Here is a 15469-nt window from a genome sequence, read left to right as displayed (position 1 = left end):
TGCAGAACAATGCAGACATTGTCCACAGTATTTGTAAAGATCCGAGCCCTCAGATCCTCGATGGTCTTGAAATAATGGGCCCCAGTCTCTGACCTGGGGTCCCTTCTTATCCAGGTGTGCCCAGATGTTGCTCTCCAGTCTCTGGTTCTTGGTCTCCAGGCTCCTCACTCTGTCCAGGTAGGAGGCCAGATTCAGGCTTTGGAGGGTCTCTTTGTTCTGGATGCCTCCCATTCCTGCCAGACTCCGGGCCATCCACTTGGCCAGGCCCCTGGACCCCAAGCTGCTGCGGAAGCTGGTGGAGCAGGACACAGAGATCTGGGAACCAGAGCCCCTGGCACCTGCATAGACGCTGCTGACCGGTCAGGCGCCATAGTTGGCTGGCTGGACGGAGCCCAGGAACCAGTAGTTGATGGAGAAGGTGGAGCGAGTGGTGAAGCTCATGCTGTCCGGGGAGGAGAGCGAGAGGACAGGACTCAGGCTTTGCTGACCCTGAATAGCATTTTTTACGTGCTGTAACGTATTTCTCATTAGTTAACTTATCTGATTATATATAATACTTAAATTGGCAAAGAAAATAAAAACTAAAATAAATCCAAAGATTAAAACAAGAAAGTATTTAGATACTTCACCTCTTGCAATACTCCAGTATCTTACTGGATACTGAACTGAACAAATCAGTTCAGAAAATCAGAACAGAACAGAACAAAAAACTCTTCCTGTACTTCACGATCCTCCCTAACAGCTTAAAAAGGAATGCTGCTTTAAATTTTTCTTCATGTTTATAAAGTTATGTACATATTGTTAGGGATATATGTAAATAAAATATTCCTACCCCCAAAGCAAGAAGCCCTCAAGGACACAGCTCTGCCTAAGAAAATTATATTTTGAAATTAAGAGAAATATACTTGCCATTCACTAATCTTAGATTTAAAAACATACCTTTAAGAAACACCATATGACTCAATTCTAACTAAACAACAAATATATATTGAATACCTAAAACAGGAGCACCACTGTGATGATGTTATAGACATACAGATGAAGATAATACAAAATCTCTTTGCTTTCACAGAGCTGACGGTTTAGTATGGCTGACAAATATAGGAACAAATTATTTTATCAAGAGATACAAGTAAAAAACTGTACAAATGCTATGAAATGGAATGATCAGGGAAACTTTTGCAAAGGCAGTGCTTTTTCTCCTTAGAAAAAATTTCTGGTCCTTGAGCTGAAATTCTGAAAAGTAATGTATGTCTATAGAAGAAAAGTGGGGAAAATACACAAATAGATATTTTCATGGCTAATGTCAATGTTTTTCCACCAGTAATCTATTTTGAACTTATGCAGATCTCAGAATTTGAGGCCTCTGAAACTGCTCTGGGTTTCATCAGAGAAAGTAATACATTACAAGACCATCCACATTAACAACAAATACCTATATTAGCCACAGTATGTAAAAATTTGCTTTGGGGGAGATGAAATGGACACTGATAGTTAAAGGAAGAGATACATAGGAAAAGGGAAAGAGAAAATAGTAAAAAGATTAGTAGAGTTAAATAAAAGTGTATGTCACGTGTGTCTTTCAGGATAACTTGAAGGTAAGCTTATGGAATAAATATTAGTTTCCGAATTCTTTTCTTAAAGGGGAAAGAATCAGTAGTTTTCAGGTCATGACATTTCAACTTTCAATCTTAGAGCTTTCTGAGGTATAAGCAGAATCCTAGGAAGACATTTTTTTCATGTACATCAATTTCAAAGAATAGTATTAATAAAAAATAAATAAATAATAAATGATGTTATGCCCAACTTAACACCATGTAAAATTTCAACTTGGTCATTACCATAAAAAACACCAAATTACATAGAGCATACACTCAGATGATCCATGTCTTTTGCTGGAAACTGGCAACCCACAATCTGATTCAAATAGACAACTAAAGGCAGGTTTTAAAATACTGAAAGGGTTGACAAGTAGCAGTGTTGAGAAAACTCTGTAATGTATTTCCTTGCCAGGATTAAAGGACATTTGTGCTTTACAAATACCAAATTAAGTATCATAAATATCAATCATAAAGACTAATATTTTAAAAGTAAATTATATCCAGAATTTAATAATTTATTAGTGTTTTAGACATTGTTAGTTTTAATGTATCTAGAATAGTATTTTTCAATAGTGCTCATATAAAAATAACCATGCATTTCATCTGCATAAGTGACCCAAATATGTTAATTCTAACAAAAGGAAATCCAGCATTTTAAAATTATGTCACAGCTTCTGAATTTCTCAGGATAAAAGTACATATATACTTATTTTAATAAATTAATATTGCTAATTTCTGAAGAAGTTTTTCTTTTCTGCCAAACGGCAAATACGTACAAAAGACAACTCTAAAGGAATTTGGTATATCCACGTTAAGAGATATGTTACACATGTAAGATGGCAAAGCAATTTACCTACATGAATTATTTCGAAAATTTAATGCATTCTTGGGAATTTTTTTAATGCTTAACATTATTATTAAAAGTAACAAGAGTCACAATAAAATCATAAAAATACAGTTAACGTATAAATTAGCATGACTGATCATTTTTTAAAATTTCAGTATTTTTATAGCCTGAGAATAGCTTTTGCCAAATTTCCTAAAGCTACCTATTCCACAGATGCCTACATTCAATATATTCCACAGTACATGTATTTAAAAATCAATATCCTATTTATATGCATATTTGAATAGACAAACATTTTGTGTACTATACATAAAGTAACAAGGTGGTTAAAAAAAAAAAAGACTATAATCAAATAATGAATCAGCTATAACTGACCAAAACATTTTAGAATTACTCTTGTAAGCCCCACAAGAAAAACAGCGTCACTAACTTCATAACCAAGACTACCCTTTCACCAAAAATTGTGTTATAAATTTTGAAGAGCCAGGGTGGTAGAATGTAAAGAATAGAGGTTTTAGAATTAGATATATTTTAGCTGGAATCCTACTTCTAACACTTGCTAGATTTGCTACCCTGAACAAGTTTCTTAAACATGATGAACCTCAATTTCCTCTGTAAAAAGAGAACAGTATCACTCACTTCACTGAGTAGTTGGGTGGTTCAAATCACGACACACAGTATCGTGGTTAAGGCTTACGGGTAAAGTATAAACTCTGAAATCCTTTCTCCACTTTCTTTAACTTACTAGTTGTGTGACCTTGGGCTAGTCACGTAATCATTCCATATCTCAGTTTTCTCATACAACTAACTTCAACTTCATATTCAACTTTTCAATACCTTGAGGAACTAAAAACTTTTTCCCTGGCACAGTTTTTGGCACATGGAAACATTCAATAATATCACATATTACAAACATAAAGCGCTCAACATAGAGCCAGACACAAAAAAAAACCCTTACTAAATCTTAGTTTCCTAAACTAAGTTTCAAGTGATGCTGTACAGTATCTAAAACTCAAATTCACTCCAGAAAATAAAGATTTGTCATAAAGATGAGAAAAAGACTATTTCAAATGCGTTAAAGGAATTCCTATAAGGTTGTATGTAATGGCAACAGTTCTGGAATAAATGCACAACCTCCCAAGTTGAAGACTGTAACGATCAACATTCTCTGGCTATAAAAATACTGAAACTGTACAAAATGATCAGTCATACTAATTTATAGATTCAGCTACTATCCTACAATTGGTCATATACATTTCTATGAATGAAATGACTCTAAAGCTGAATTTTGTCTTTCTAACAACAGATGCTTTGACAAACAACTTCAACTCAATATAAAATACTTAAACGAACTAAAAGCTTCAGACTGCTTACCAAAAATTGTTTTAAATATAAGATGGTAAAGAGTTACTGATTTTTAAAAGTATTATATATACAGAATATATAGCCTGAATTCTATTTCAGCTTCTTTGCCTGAAATACACAATTTTCTTGACTAAATGACTGGCAAGTATCAAATCAACCAACACCCAAAGGATAATATTAAAATTTCACTGAAACTAGACATATAGAATCCTGAATCCATAAGAACAAATGTAAATCAGACTGATCATTTACTAATTATAGGATCACGGGCAGTTTTCTAAACCTTTCCAGCCTCAGTTTCCTCATCTGTAAATTGTAGATAATTATTGTTTCTACTTTTGGGCTTGTTAAAAGATTAAATGAGATATTATGGGGACAGACTTAACTCCTGGCATATAGTAAGTCCTCAAAATCTTATGTGACAAAATCTTAGCTGGCAATGCTACATCAAGAAATGATCTCCCCTAATGATACAACTTTGGGAATAGCAAAAAAATATGTCTTAAAACATAATGCAATTTGACAAAACTCAATTCAATAAAATTGACTCCAGATTTACACCAAAAAAAAAAAAAATTACACACATCTATCTAAAATTACTTTTATTAATTTATTTGGGTGAAATATTCTACGCACATAAAATACTCTTTAAAATTACAATGATGGCCTTAAGAGACATGGAGTTTAAAATTCTTTTTAAATCAACCAGAAACACTAAAATCCCACTCTATTTTCATACCAGGAAAATACAACCAAGAAACAGGTATCATCTCTCTAAAAGAAGAGGAAAATGCACTTTGAACTTAGATAATTGAAAAAGTCACAAATGGTATCAGTGTCAGCGCTGAGCAATACCTAGCTTCAAGACCAGAGCTCACACATTTCTTAAAGCAACGTAATCTAAGAAAACACTAGTGTCAGGGAATCCCTTATTCTCCTGCTGACTTACTACATGAATCTATACAAATCATATGGTCTATTAAGTGTCAAGTATTTCATCATTAAACGGAAATCATGCTGGTCACTTCTCTCACAGGAATATCAGAATATTTTTAAATGAACTCAGATCATCTTGAAAAAGAACTAGTTTTAAAATACAAAGAATTATTATAAATGACAACTGCTGAAAAAAGAAAAAACTGTGCCTAAAAAGTCCATCTTAAAATAATTTTTAAAGGCTATATAAGACCATAAATTACCACCAAACCTAACCTAGTATGCTCAGGATATTAAAATAAGCATGTTCAACTGAACAGTTAATTGTCAGGCTTCTATAAAGGTTCCTAGTTAGTTATTTCCCATTCATTTTTATGGCAAGCAAATGTGATAAACAGAATTAAAGTTACATTTCTCTAAAAGGAATTATTGTTTACCTCAGACTCCCTAATCACTTCACATAAAACTGAAATCTTAATTTAAAATTTTAGAATTTCTTCCAAATTATGCTTTTCCTAATAAGCACCAGAAAGGAGGATTAAATGAAATTAAATAAAACTCAAACTCCTGGCTTTTATTTACTCTTATATTATCAATTACTACATCTTATTTTGAGAAAGTAAAAATATCACAATGGGGTATATCAAACATGTAACACAGATATGTTCAAATATTTCTATGACAGTTTGATGATGGATTGGTACCAAAAAATTAAATCTGCAATTAGTTGAAGAAGCCTTAGAAAATACATTTTTCAGTGGGGTAGTCTGGCTGCAAGTAAAGAAAATTTTGTATTGGTATAGCTTTGCTCATATTTTTGAAATTTAATAATGATTACTATGAAGAACCAAGTTTACTGCCACAGTAAAAACTTTCCCTTTTCATCCCTAAAAAGAATCCCAAGTAGACAGTTTTTCTTTTTTCAAGTAATGTGTAACTTTTGCTTAAAAGCAGAAAATATTATAATGATCTCTACAACAGGTTCAAAAATGTTCTCAAATAACTTCAGTAAACAAGTTGTTGAATGACTTTAAAAAGGAAGCATCCTATATACACTTCTCAAACATTGAAAAGTATCTATTTAGTGTTCAACTGTAATTTACTTTCATTATTTATTTGAAATCTCTTTTCAAGTAAAAAAAGTTATTGACAACTCTTCCGAGTCAAGAGAAACAATAAGCGACACTGTTGAAATTTTCTTTAGGTGTATTAGAAAATATTTCTCCAAATAATATAATTAGGATTATAAGATTACTGGAACACTTCTGATTTTTCCTTTCACCGAATTTTAATTTTTTTTTTAATGGAAATAGATGATTAGCCACTGGTGAATATTCCAACCAACAGAGGGGAAGCAGAACAGACTACACTCTTTAAGGAAACAAACTATTCTCTCCAACTAGATTATCAGAGATTTAAAGTTCAAGTTTAAATTTTACAATTTGATTTTTACACAATGTTTTCTCCTTTAAAAATGACGTATTTAATTGGTTTGGACCAAACAAAACACTTTTTTAAATTTAAAGAAACGTTTACGCTATCATAATGAAAGCTATCACACAACCTATGTTACTCACAAATTACTAAATATGTAGAATTGGGAAAATAAGTTGGGAAGAACTAATTCACTATAACTTAATTGCAAAGTCTCAAGAAAAAAAGAATCAATCACATAAACCCATCTCTAACACACTTATTCAAACATCTGCATAAGACAACCTCCAAAAATAAGTTGCTTCAGTTCATGAAAACTAAGCAAGCAGAACTCCTCTTTCCATTATCTTTAGTAAACATATGTTTATCCCTTGATATACATCTTAGTATTTTAATTAAATAAAAGTTGTAGAGACAATCACAGGAATATATGAGGGCCTTTGAAACATTTATAATGAAGCCCTTACCACCCCCATCCCCAAAAAAGCAAACCCTCTGCTTTCTTAAGATGTGAAGTGTTCCTCCCGTCTGCTTTCCCTCCCTGGCATGCCCCCCACTCGTACACCCCCCACCCGCAGTAGGCCTGAGGCCCCGTAGCAAACAGTGTCTAACAGGAGCAGGCAGCACAAAGACAGGAATGGGAGATTAGTGGGAGGGAGGGAGGCCGGGATTGGGGCTCAGCAGGAGCTTCAGGCTTTTTAAAATTCAAACTGCTCCCTGACCAATACAAATCACGGACACGCTACTGACTACTACACGGATTTATAGCATTAAAAACATGCCTAGTACGTGACAGCTATATTAACTTCATTCTTTTAAACGTTTATCCGTACGTTTGCAGGAAATGTGAAACAATTTATTGTAAGCAGGACGCTAAACTCAAAAGTAACCTCCACAAAATAACTTATTCTACAGTGACAATAATTTAATGACACAAAAAATTTGAACCAATGAAACATACACTAGTAAAACAAGGGATTTCGCCAAGCAGGGCTGCTTCATTTTAACCAACGAAAGTTTTCCTTCAGCGAACATGAAACAAAGTATCAAAACGTGTAACCCAGGTACATTTTTCTAGCAATTTGCCTGACTGAGGAATTTTAAATTGGTGTTTCCCCCTTATACCAACCTACGTTACGAATGCCTCCATAAACAAGCTCGAAACACTTAACTTACTCATGAACTAGAACTTGTCAAGTTAGAACTGATATTTTTCTCCAGCATTTACAGATACATTTGACCTATTAAAATGACACCTCTCTCATTACACAGTCAAACATCATGGCACAAACAGCCAATGACAATCCTGGGACCTCAAGAAGAACTGCCCTGACATGAAAGGATGGCACCTTCTACAATTTTTTAACCTCCCAAGGATTTTAAGTATAACTTAATTTCTTCTTTTTTTGAAAAAGAAAAGAAAAGAAAATTGATTTTACCTGTATCTCAGTACAATTCTCAGAACACTTAGAATTCTTTGTATGCTCCTACACTTTTTGGTCAGGAAGTACCTGAGGTTTTTATGTATAGTCGTTTAAAACTGCCCTTACATAACGCATACAAATAGAAAGTGGCAGAGTAAACCTGTCAAGTACTTTATACTTGTCTTTGAATAAAAAGTCCATGTGCGACAACACACTGTCAAACAACAACATAAAAGCTCTTGGGGAGGGGGAGATGTGCAGTGTCTGCCACAGTGTGGTTTTCTGTATTAAATATTCATGTGGACGATTTAATTCTTTAAAAAAGAAAATGAGTCTTTATGAACTTTCCAACGTCCAAACAAGTTTTAGAAAGAGAAAGAATTACCACTGGATCCGCGTCTGAGTATTTACGTTTGTCTCACTAACTGAAACTACTTCCTCCCTTCATGGGGTCACAGGGGGAAGAAGGGGGGTTGTTTGTTTCACTGGGACGTTCCCCACTCCCGGACCGGGAAAGTTGTAAATATGGGGACGATCAGGGCACATTTGCTGTTAGTTGTATTGTTTCCGCCTGCTCACTAGCTACGGCTCCTCTCCCGGGCGAGGCCTGTCACCGACCAGCAGTCGCTCCGCTCAGCCCGGAGCTCTCCTAATCCCCGAGCTCAAGTAGATTCCGCTGGCCCGCGGCCTGCACTCTCCGCCGGGCCTACGCCTCCCCGGCCGCCCAGCAGGAGCCCAGTCCCCGCCACCGGAGCCGGCCGGGAGAGGGTACAAAACCACCGCCACCCAAGGCGGCTGCCACCAGAGAGGAGCGAACTCTAGACTCGCCTGTGGAAGAGACCTGGGGCCGCTAAGGAAACGGCGGGGAGGGGAGCGAGGAGGAGAGACGCTGAGGACCTGGCGCCGCCGCCGCCGCCGCCGAAATAAAGAGCAGGAATTTACCTGGGCGAATCGGCGTCTGAATCCAAGGGGAGGCCGAGGCCGCTGTGGCGAGAGACTATAATCCGGGCCGGGAGGGGGGGTGGCTACGGCTCCTCTTCCGTCTCCTCAGTGCGGGGAACATGTAGAGCCGGGGGGAGACCAGCCGAGAAGACAAATCGTTGCTTCTTCTTCCTCCTCCTCCTCCTTCTCCCACATAGAAACACTCACAAACACCCGACCAGGGGCCCGAGCTACCGGGGGGGCATCGCCGCGGGCCCGGGAACCAATCCTCCTGTCGGCGGGGGCGTCCCTCCCTGCGGCTTGGTGGTGTCGGGTGAGTCGGTACCGACGGAGGGAGGGGGGGGAGGGCGGGGGGAAGGAGCCCTGTGTGTGTCTCTCTCTCGTTCCGTCTCTCCCTCTCAGAACAAAATGCCGACCGGAAGTGCAGCTGCAGGAATGACTCCCTCCGCCGGCGCCAAACACTAACAACCACCCCCTCTTCCCCACTCCACTTCCGCCACCGCCGCCGCCGCCGCCGCCACTTGGGCTCGCGTCTTCGGCCGCGCCGCGCCGCGCCTCGCCTCGCCGCACCCGGGCCCAGCCGGGGCCAGCAGCCGGGCGGCGGCAGCTCTCCTCTACGCCCTTCCCCTCAGGGCGGCTGTGGATGTTGCCAGTATTGTCGATGCTTCAGAGCGACGTTTTCCCTGCGACACAGGCGGGCCGGCTCTCCTCTGTCTTTATTTTCCTGGAGGCCGACGGGAGCGGGGCCGGAGTTCGGTGGTGGTCGTGAGCGTGGGGAGCACTGAAGCCCGGACGGGCTCGCAGGTCGCCGACGGCGGCCGCTGGAGGCCGCGCTGGCTGTCCCAGGTCGTCGTTAGCTTTAGGGAGCCGATCTCCGGGCGGCCCCACAGAGGACGCCCGCGATTCGACGGCGATGATGCCCGTTTTAAATGGTGTCCCTGCAGCTGGGTGGATGGATGGATCGTACACCTTTCCTTTTGAGAGCCGGGACCTTACGCCCGACTGCGTATTGTTTCTGCGGAGTAAGAACGCAACCCTTGGAGGTGAAGACGATTCTCGGCTGGATTGAATTGGAATCGTGTTTGTGATGCGTTTATTTCTGGAAACAGGCGATCTCCGCTGCTCTTGCTTTTTGTCAGCAGAGGATTGGGTTCTTCTCTAACCGTCGGGATGAAGGCCTGTAGGCGACGCTGCGCGAGCGAGAAGGTGGCCCGCGGCAGCCCCGGCGCCCCCCTCTAGGTGTGGGTGGAGCCGACCGCGCGGGGAGAACTGCCGGCCCCGACTCAGCCACCGGCGACTGCGGGCGACCCGCGGGCCTGCGGCCAGCTAATTTCAAACATCGTTTTCCTCTTTAGGTTTGGAACACTGAGGCGCTGGACAAGGCTGGAATACAAAATGTGATTATACGTACAGTACTATGCTTGTTGTAGTTTTTAAATTGTAAAACAAGAAGTGACTCCATCGTTCCACAGTTCTCTATTAAGTTTTTGTAAATTAAAAGGGGGCTATTTTCGGTAAAAAGTGCAGTAGGTAAGCGGATTTTTATTCAACCGGGACGAAATTCTTGTTATATGAATTGTATTGTGTATTTGTGTGTGTACCAGTGCGCTAAAGTAAGTAGGAAAACTTGCTTAGATTATTCCTTTTGTCTGGGGCGGGGGGGCCAAGATCCTGTCACTCCTTTTCTTTAGGCCCTGCGAATGGCTTCCCTTCTTGAGGGGAGTGAGCCAAATCCTTGACCGCGGCTGAAGTCCCCGCGCGCCTTTGGGGGTGGGGGCGGGCCTGCCCTCGTCGTTCCCTCTGCCAGGCTCTCCCCTGAGCGTCCATAGGGCTTGCTCCTTCACCTTCAGGATTTTGCTCAAGTGTCACTCAGTGCTTCCGCGGCCACTTTTAAACTGAGCCCTAGCCCCCTTCTCATTTTATCCTTTGGACAGTCTACATATCCATACTTGTTTATCTTCTCTCTCCTTCCCCAGGGGAATGTAAGCTCTAAGAGGACAAGAGGTTGTGTTTTTCTGCACTGGTGTTACGGCCAGCGCCTAGAATGCCACACTGTAGATGCGTAGTGTGTGGTTAATGAATGAATGACGATTATAAGGGCCTTGACACTCCCCCATTTCTGTCTTTAATATGTACTTATATGCTACAGAGAGCTTTATAAAAGATTTTTTAAAAGTTTATTACAGAATTCTATAAAAAGACATTGCTTCTAAACATTGGAAAGCCCTCCACAACACCAGAAACCCACAAACGCGGGATAAAATTTGTTTTTAGGCTTCTGTAAATGGGCATGTCCGAGGATAGTGCATCAAATGATCATATCCATACTGGGCCGATTATCTTTGCTCTCCTGAGTCTCAAACTGCATTCTTCATCTTGTCGTCCTCTGTCTTGCAAAATACATTAAAAGTGAGAATTTCGTTGGCTCAGACCAAATCCAGCACTATTGGAAAAGTTCATTCAGCAAGTATTTATCGGGCACAAATGGGTACCAGGCACGGTAATTCAAAAGGTGTGTGTTTCTGAGGCTAGGAGGCCTTACATAAAGGATCACATATGGCTACTTTGGTTGCTACTCAATGATGCTGTCAAGCAAAGCAGATGCTAGTGAGATTTGTTTTTAGTTTTCTTCTGAAGAAAAGATTCAGTGAAAGCTGAGGTCAGGCTTAGTGTGGATATTTTAATTCACCATTTAGTTTGCTGTTTGCTTACACTTAGGGTAGCATTAGATATACTTAATCATGATTTTTGAGTATATAAAACGTGGGAAATTTTATTTCCTAGTGGCTGGAAAAATAGGCTTTTTAAATTAAAATAGGTAAATATATCAGTAAGCTAGAAGCTATGCAGTAAGGCTTTGGCTACGGTATTACAAATTTTCCTATTTCATGTATTGAATTTTTGGACAAGAAAAGATAGCCTTGATAGATATTTTATAACCATTAATACAATTAATTAAACATTGTTTAGTAAATCCAATAGTCTGTTCATTACTGTTTTTCCCATTAATCTTCAGAACAGCTTTAAGTTAATACAGATGGCTCAGAATGTGTTTTTCACTCAGTTTCAAAATACTATTATTTCAGTTCACTAATAGAAGCACAATTATCTTCCTGTCTGCTTTCTTAAATGTTACTGGTAAACTAGTAATTTTGCATGTCCAGGTAACTGCAGCTGCTACGGTCAATTTACTTTGGAAAGTCTTGGCATTACTGTGCCACTTAATTTAAAATTTTAAAGTTTTTTTAGTTTTTTCCCCTTCTTATTGAGGACTTATTAGGTGCTAATTAGCTTTATGCTAGGCATCTCATACATGGTAGTGAATGAAAGCACAACACTGCCTCTGAGGGCTTTAACTTGTATATAGTTTGTACCATTTTTTTTCCAGATTACAGAATCAAAGAAATTGTTTCAATGTATATCATAGTATTTCACTATTAAATCAAATGGTATTTTGCTTGCATAAATTTAAGTATCTAAGTAGAGATCTTACATAGAATCTGTTAATCTAATATTAGTGTTTTCTTCATTTCATTGTCTTGGGTTTTTTTTTTTTTTCTTAATAATTATTTCTCCCAATATCATACATTTGTTTCGCTCTTACATTTTTAAGTCTTTTATGTTCCAAATCAGGTGACTTACATCCTTGACTTGTCCATTGAGGACAGTCCAATAACCCTTTATTCTGACTTTAAATTGCCTCCTTGCTTCAAGAACTGAGTTACATGACTCAGTTTTCTTTGCTAGGAATATTCCTGGATAGTCTCATATGTATTCTTGATAAATGAATTGCAGAAGATTTTATTAAAAATTTTAAATGGATTTCAAGTATAAACTATCTGTACCAAATGTCATCTCCAGGAATTTCTACAACTGAAAAATTACGAATTGTTATTTTTATTGAAGAATATTTATCTTTAAGATAAATGCAATTTGCTATAAAATGATAGAAATGAAAAATTTTAGAAAATCATTTTCTTTTCACTATTTTATGCCTGCCAGTTATCCTTTGTTAGTGATAAAATTGTCTCTTATGGGAACAAATTTGTTAAAGGTAGAAAAAAAAACTGGTAGTGTATGTATGTTTTGTAGATTACTTTAGACGCTACCAAAATTATTTCACATTTAGAATAATTAAATTGCTTTTAGGGTGATGGATGACTTAAACTGGTGAAGAGTTAATTAAGGATATTGATTTTTAGGGCAGAGCTACAAAATTATCAAATCACTTAATACTGTAAATATGTTCCTGTTTCAGGTTTTCAAAGTAAATATCTTAATCAAATTTGGAAATAGTATTTATGGAGTTTATTCAACGTAGTGTATCTATTTTGTTAAAATTATAGAAATGAATAGTTCTTTTCCCATGGATACCTTTTTTCATCTTGGCCTATTCTAGTCCTTTAAGAACAAGCTTTGTCCTTTCATTAATACTTCTCACCTATAATTACGAATTTTCTCTAAACTTACAGATTTTATTATCCATGCCATCTATTTATAATCCTATGACACCCCTATATTGTTTATTATTTATTTGTTTATTTATTTTTTGAGATGGAGTCTCACTCCGTCTCCCAGACTGGAGTGCAGTGGCGCGATCCCGGCTCACTGCAAGCTCTGCCTCCCAGGTTCACGCCATGCTCCTGCCTCAGCCTCCCTAGTAGCTGGGACTATGGGCACCCACCACCACGCCCGGCTAATTTTTTGTACTTTTAGTAAAGACGGGGTTTCACCATGTTAGCCAGGATGGTCTAGATCTCCTGACCTCGTGATCTGCCCGCTTTGGCCGCCCAAAATGCTGGGATTACAGGCGTGAGCCACCGTGCCTGGCCTTATTGTTTATGTTTTTATGTATCTATGCCTTATGTTCCTAAATCAAAGTGACCAGTTCCATGTTATACTACAAGTTTCACTGTGTAATGCATAGAGAATTACACAGAGGGAAGGGCCTCAAAAAATGCACTTCTGAAATATTTAATGTAAAATTATTTAAGACTATAAAGTTTCATGAAAGCCTAATCTTCCTGGAACCTACATATACTCTGCATGTGAACCAGAGTTAAACTAGTCAAGTATTTTAATGCTGAACTAATCTGGAAAAACATCATTTAAAAAATGACTGTTTATGAAGAAAGAATACAAAATCTATTAAACTTAAAGCATCTAAAATAAGTATGAAGAGAGACTTATGGTGCTCATTTTAACAGCATTCTTGAGTAGGTTAGCTTGTAGTCAAAGCATCTGTGGATTATAGTACCACTATGGATCATGAAATTAATTTATTGCATTATGACTAGCATTTTTAATTTAAGATATAGAAAAGAATAGAAAATAGAAGAGTACATCACGGATGGTAAAGGTATGAGGTATGTGTTTTTAAGTAAACATTTATTCATGTGTATGTGTGCTAGGTTACCTTGTAAAATATATTCCCTATTGTGGGTTACAGGCCAAAAATTGTGTTCATTTTTGTTTTTAAAAGTCTACTCTTCAGATTTTCCTTAGAAAATGGGGAAAAAAGGAATGTTAGAAAGATCTGACTGCTTATGAACTAGTGAAGGATTTTAGAGGAAGTACTAGGATATTTTAGAGATCTGATACTAGTTTCAGAAAGGTAATCTTAAGGCAAAGGGTAGGAAATAAAGTATGCTGTTAGTAGAAATGTCAAATATGGTTAAAGTTGTGAGGAGGAATTATTTTCCTAGTGGACCTACATTTGTTGTGTGTAGATCTGTGACAATTATTGATCTGTTTTAGCACATTTTCCAATCTAAAATGTCCAGTACAGCACAATAATAAACATGGGGCAAAATATATGTTTGTTTCTATTTCTTCCCACCTTCCCTTCAATCTTAAAACAAGTGTTTATTAATAAGTCAAAGCAAAGCAGATTTCTATCTTTCACAGAGTAATTATCATAGGAACAAATGTACTCTCTGAAAATGGTGGAAACTCCTTTCTCCCTCCAAAAAAACAAACCTTTAATAAGTGTTTACTCTCTAGCCAAAGTAAATAATTTCTTAAATAGGTAACTCTCATTTGCCATCCAACTCATTCTATATACTTAAGATTCTATGTACTTAAATAAATGTACTTACACTTGTGTACAGGATTTAAAAGGGGGAAACTTAGGAAGAAAGGAATTGTGTATAGAATTTAAAAAGGAGGCATTATATTGCGTAAGTAGAATGAAAAGTATCTAACCAGAAAGCAAATAAGGATTATATTATACTGAAATATTTTAATATAATTTAAATATTTCATTACTCTTTCACCTTATTTGCTATTTGGAGATTTCAGTATTGTGATGTTGGCAAGTCTATTTAAAAGGGCATTAATAAAAATTTTGTTTTTCAGGCATGTGATGCGAAGTCCCTTTCCATTATACATAAGTAAGGCCTAGGTTGATTAAAACCTTAGCTAAACACAAAATTTGCTAGAGAATCAACATATAAGAAGCTCTAACTCCAAGCTTATTCACCCCAAATATTTCATCAATGTAATACATACCCTATTGAACTAAGAAAGGAATTATATTACTAACCAGCAGAGGGAGCCAAGTCAATCATGAAAAGTAGGAGTATAAAGGAACATCATATGACCTCCTGTTTTGAATTTAACTATATGGCCCCTGCTCTCTTTTTGGGTTTACCAAAAAAACAGTCATAAGGAGAGAAAGGTGACCAATGTATCAAATAAGGATAGAGTGACAATTATGACTCAGAATTACCTTGCAGGAAATAAATTGGAAGAAAAATCAAATGTGGAAATATACAAGTGAAATGTCTCAGTATTATAACCCAAGATGGAAAAACCATGGAAAACAGTACCTTAGTGCCATGATGAATTGCTAGCCAAATGTAACAGTGAATATTTCCTAATAATTCCATTTTCACTTAAAGTTGAAATTAGGCCATAAA

General features: G+C 37.8%; 2 protein-coding genes across 7 annotated transcripts in view; one reads left to right on the top strand and one right to left on the bottom strand.

Moving 5' to 3' along the window:
• Positions 1–8964, bottom strand: part of NIPBL (NIPBL cohesin loading factor) — a 193021-nt gene extending 184057 nt beyond the window's left edge. For 4 of the 6 annotated variants that reach the window (XM_031666111.1, XM_021939290.2, XM_031666109.1 and 1 more), the window contains exon 1: positions 8550–8964. The gene's annotated coding sequence lies outside the window, so the exon portion shown is untranslated. The remainder of the gene's footprint in view (positions 1–8549) is intronic. The other 2 variants (XM_031666115.1, XM_031666108.1) reach the window with 2 other exon arrangements.
• Positions 10–14365, top strand: LOC116275036. Its single transcript, XM_031666812.1, has 4 exons — positions 10–63; positions 160–512; positions 8537–8862; positions 8952–14365. The coding sequence occupies exons 1-4, from the start codon at positions 10–12 to the stop codon at positions 9332–9334; spliced, it is 1116 nt and encodes a 371-aa protein (XP_031522672.1). The 3' UTR covers positions 9335–14365.
• Positions 14366–15469: the final 1104 nt, after the last annotated feature.

This window comes from Papio anubis, chromosome 5, assembly GCF_008728515.1.
Source record: "Papio anubis isolate 15944 chromosome 5, Panubis1.0, whole genome shotgun sequence".
NCBI lineage: Eukaryota > Metazoa > Chordata > Mammalia > Primates > Cercopithecidae > Papio > Papio anubis.
The sequence above is the reverse complement of the archived record's forward strand: the minus strand, read 5'-3'. Positions and strand labels throughout refer to the sequence as shown.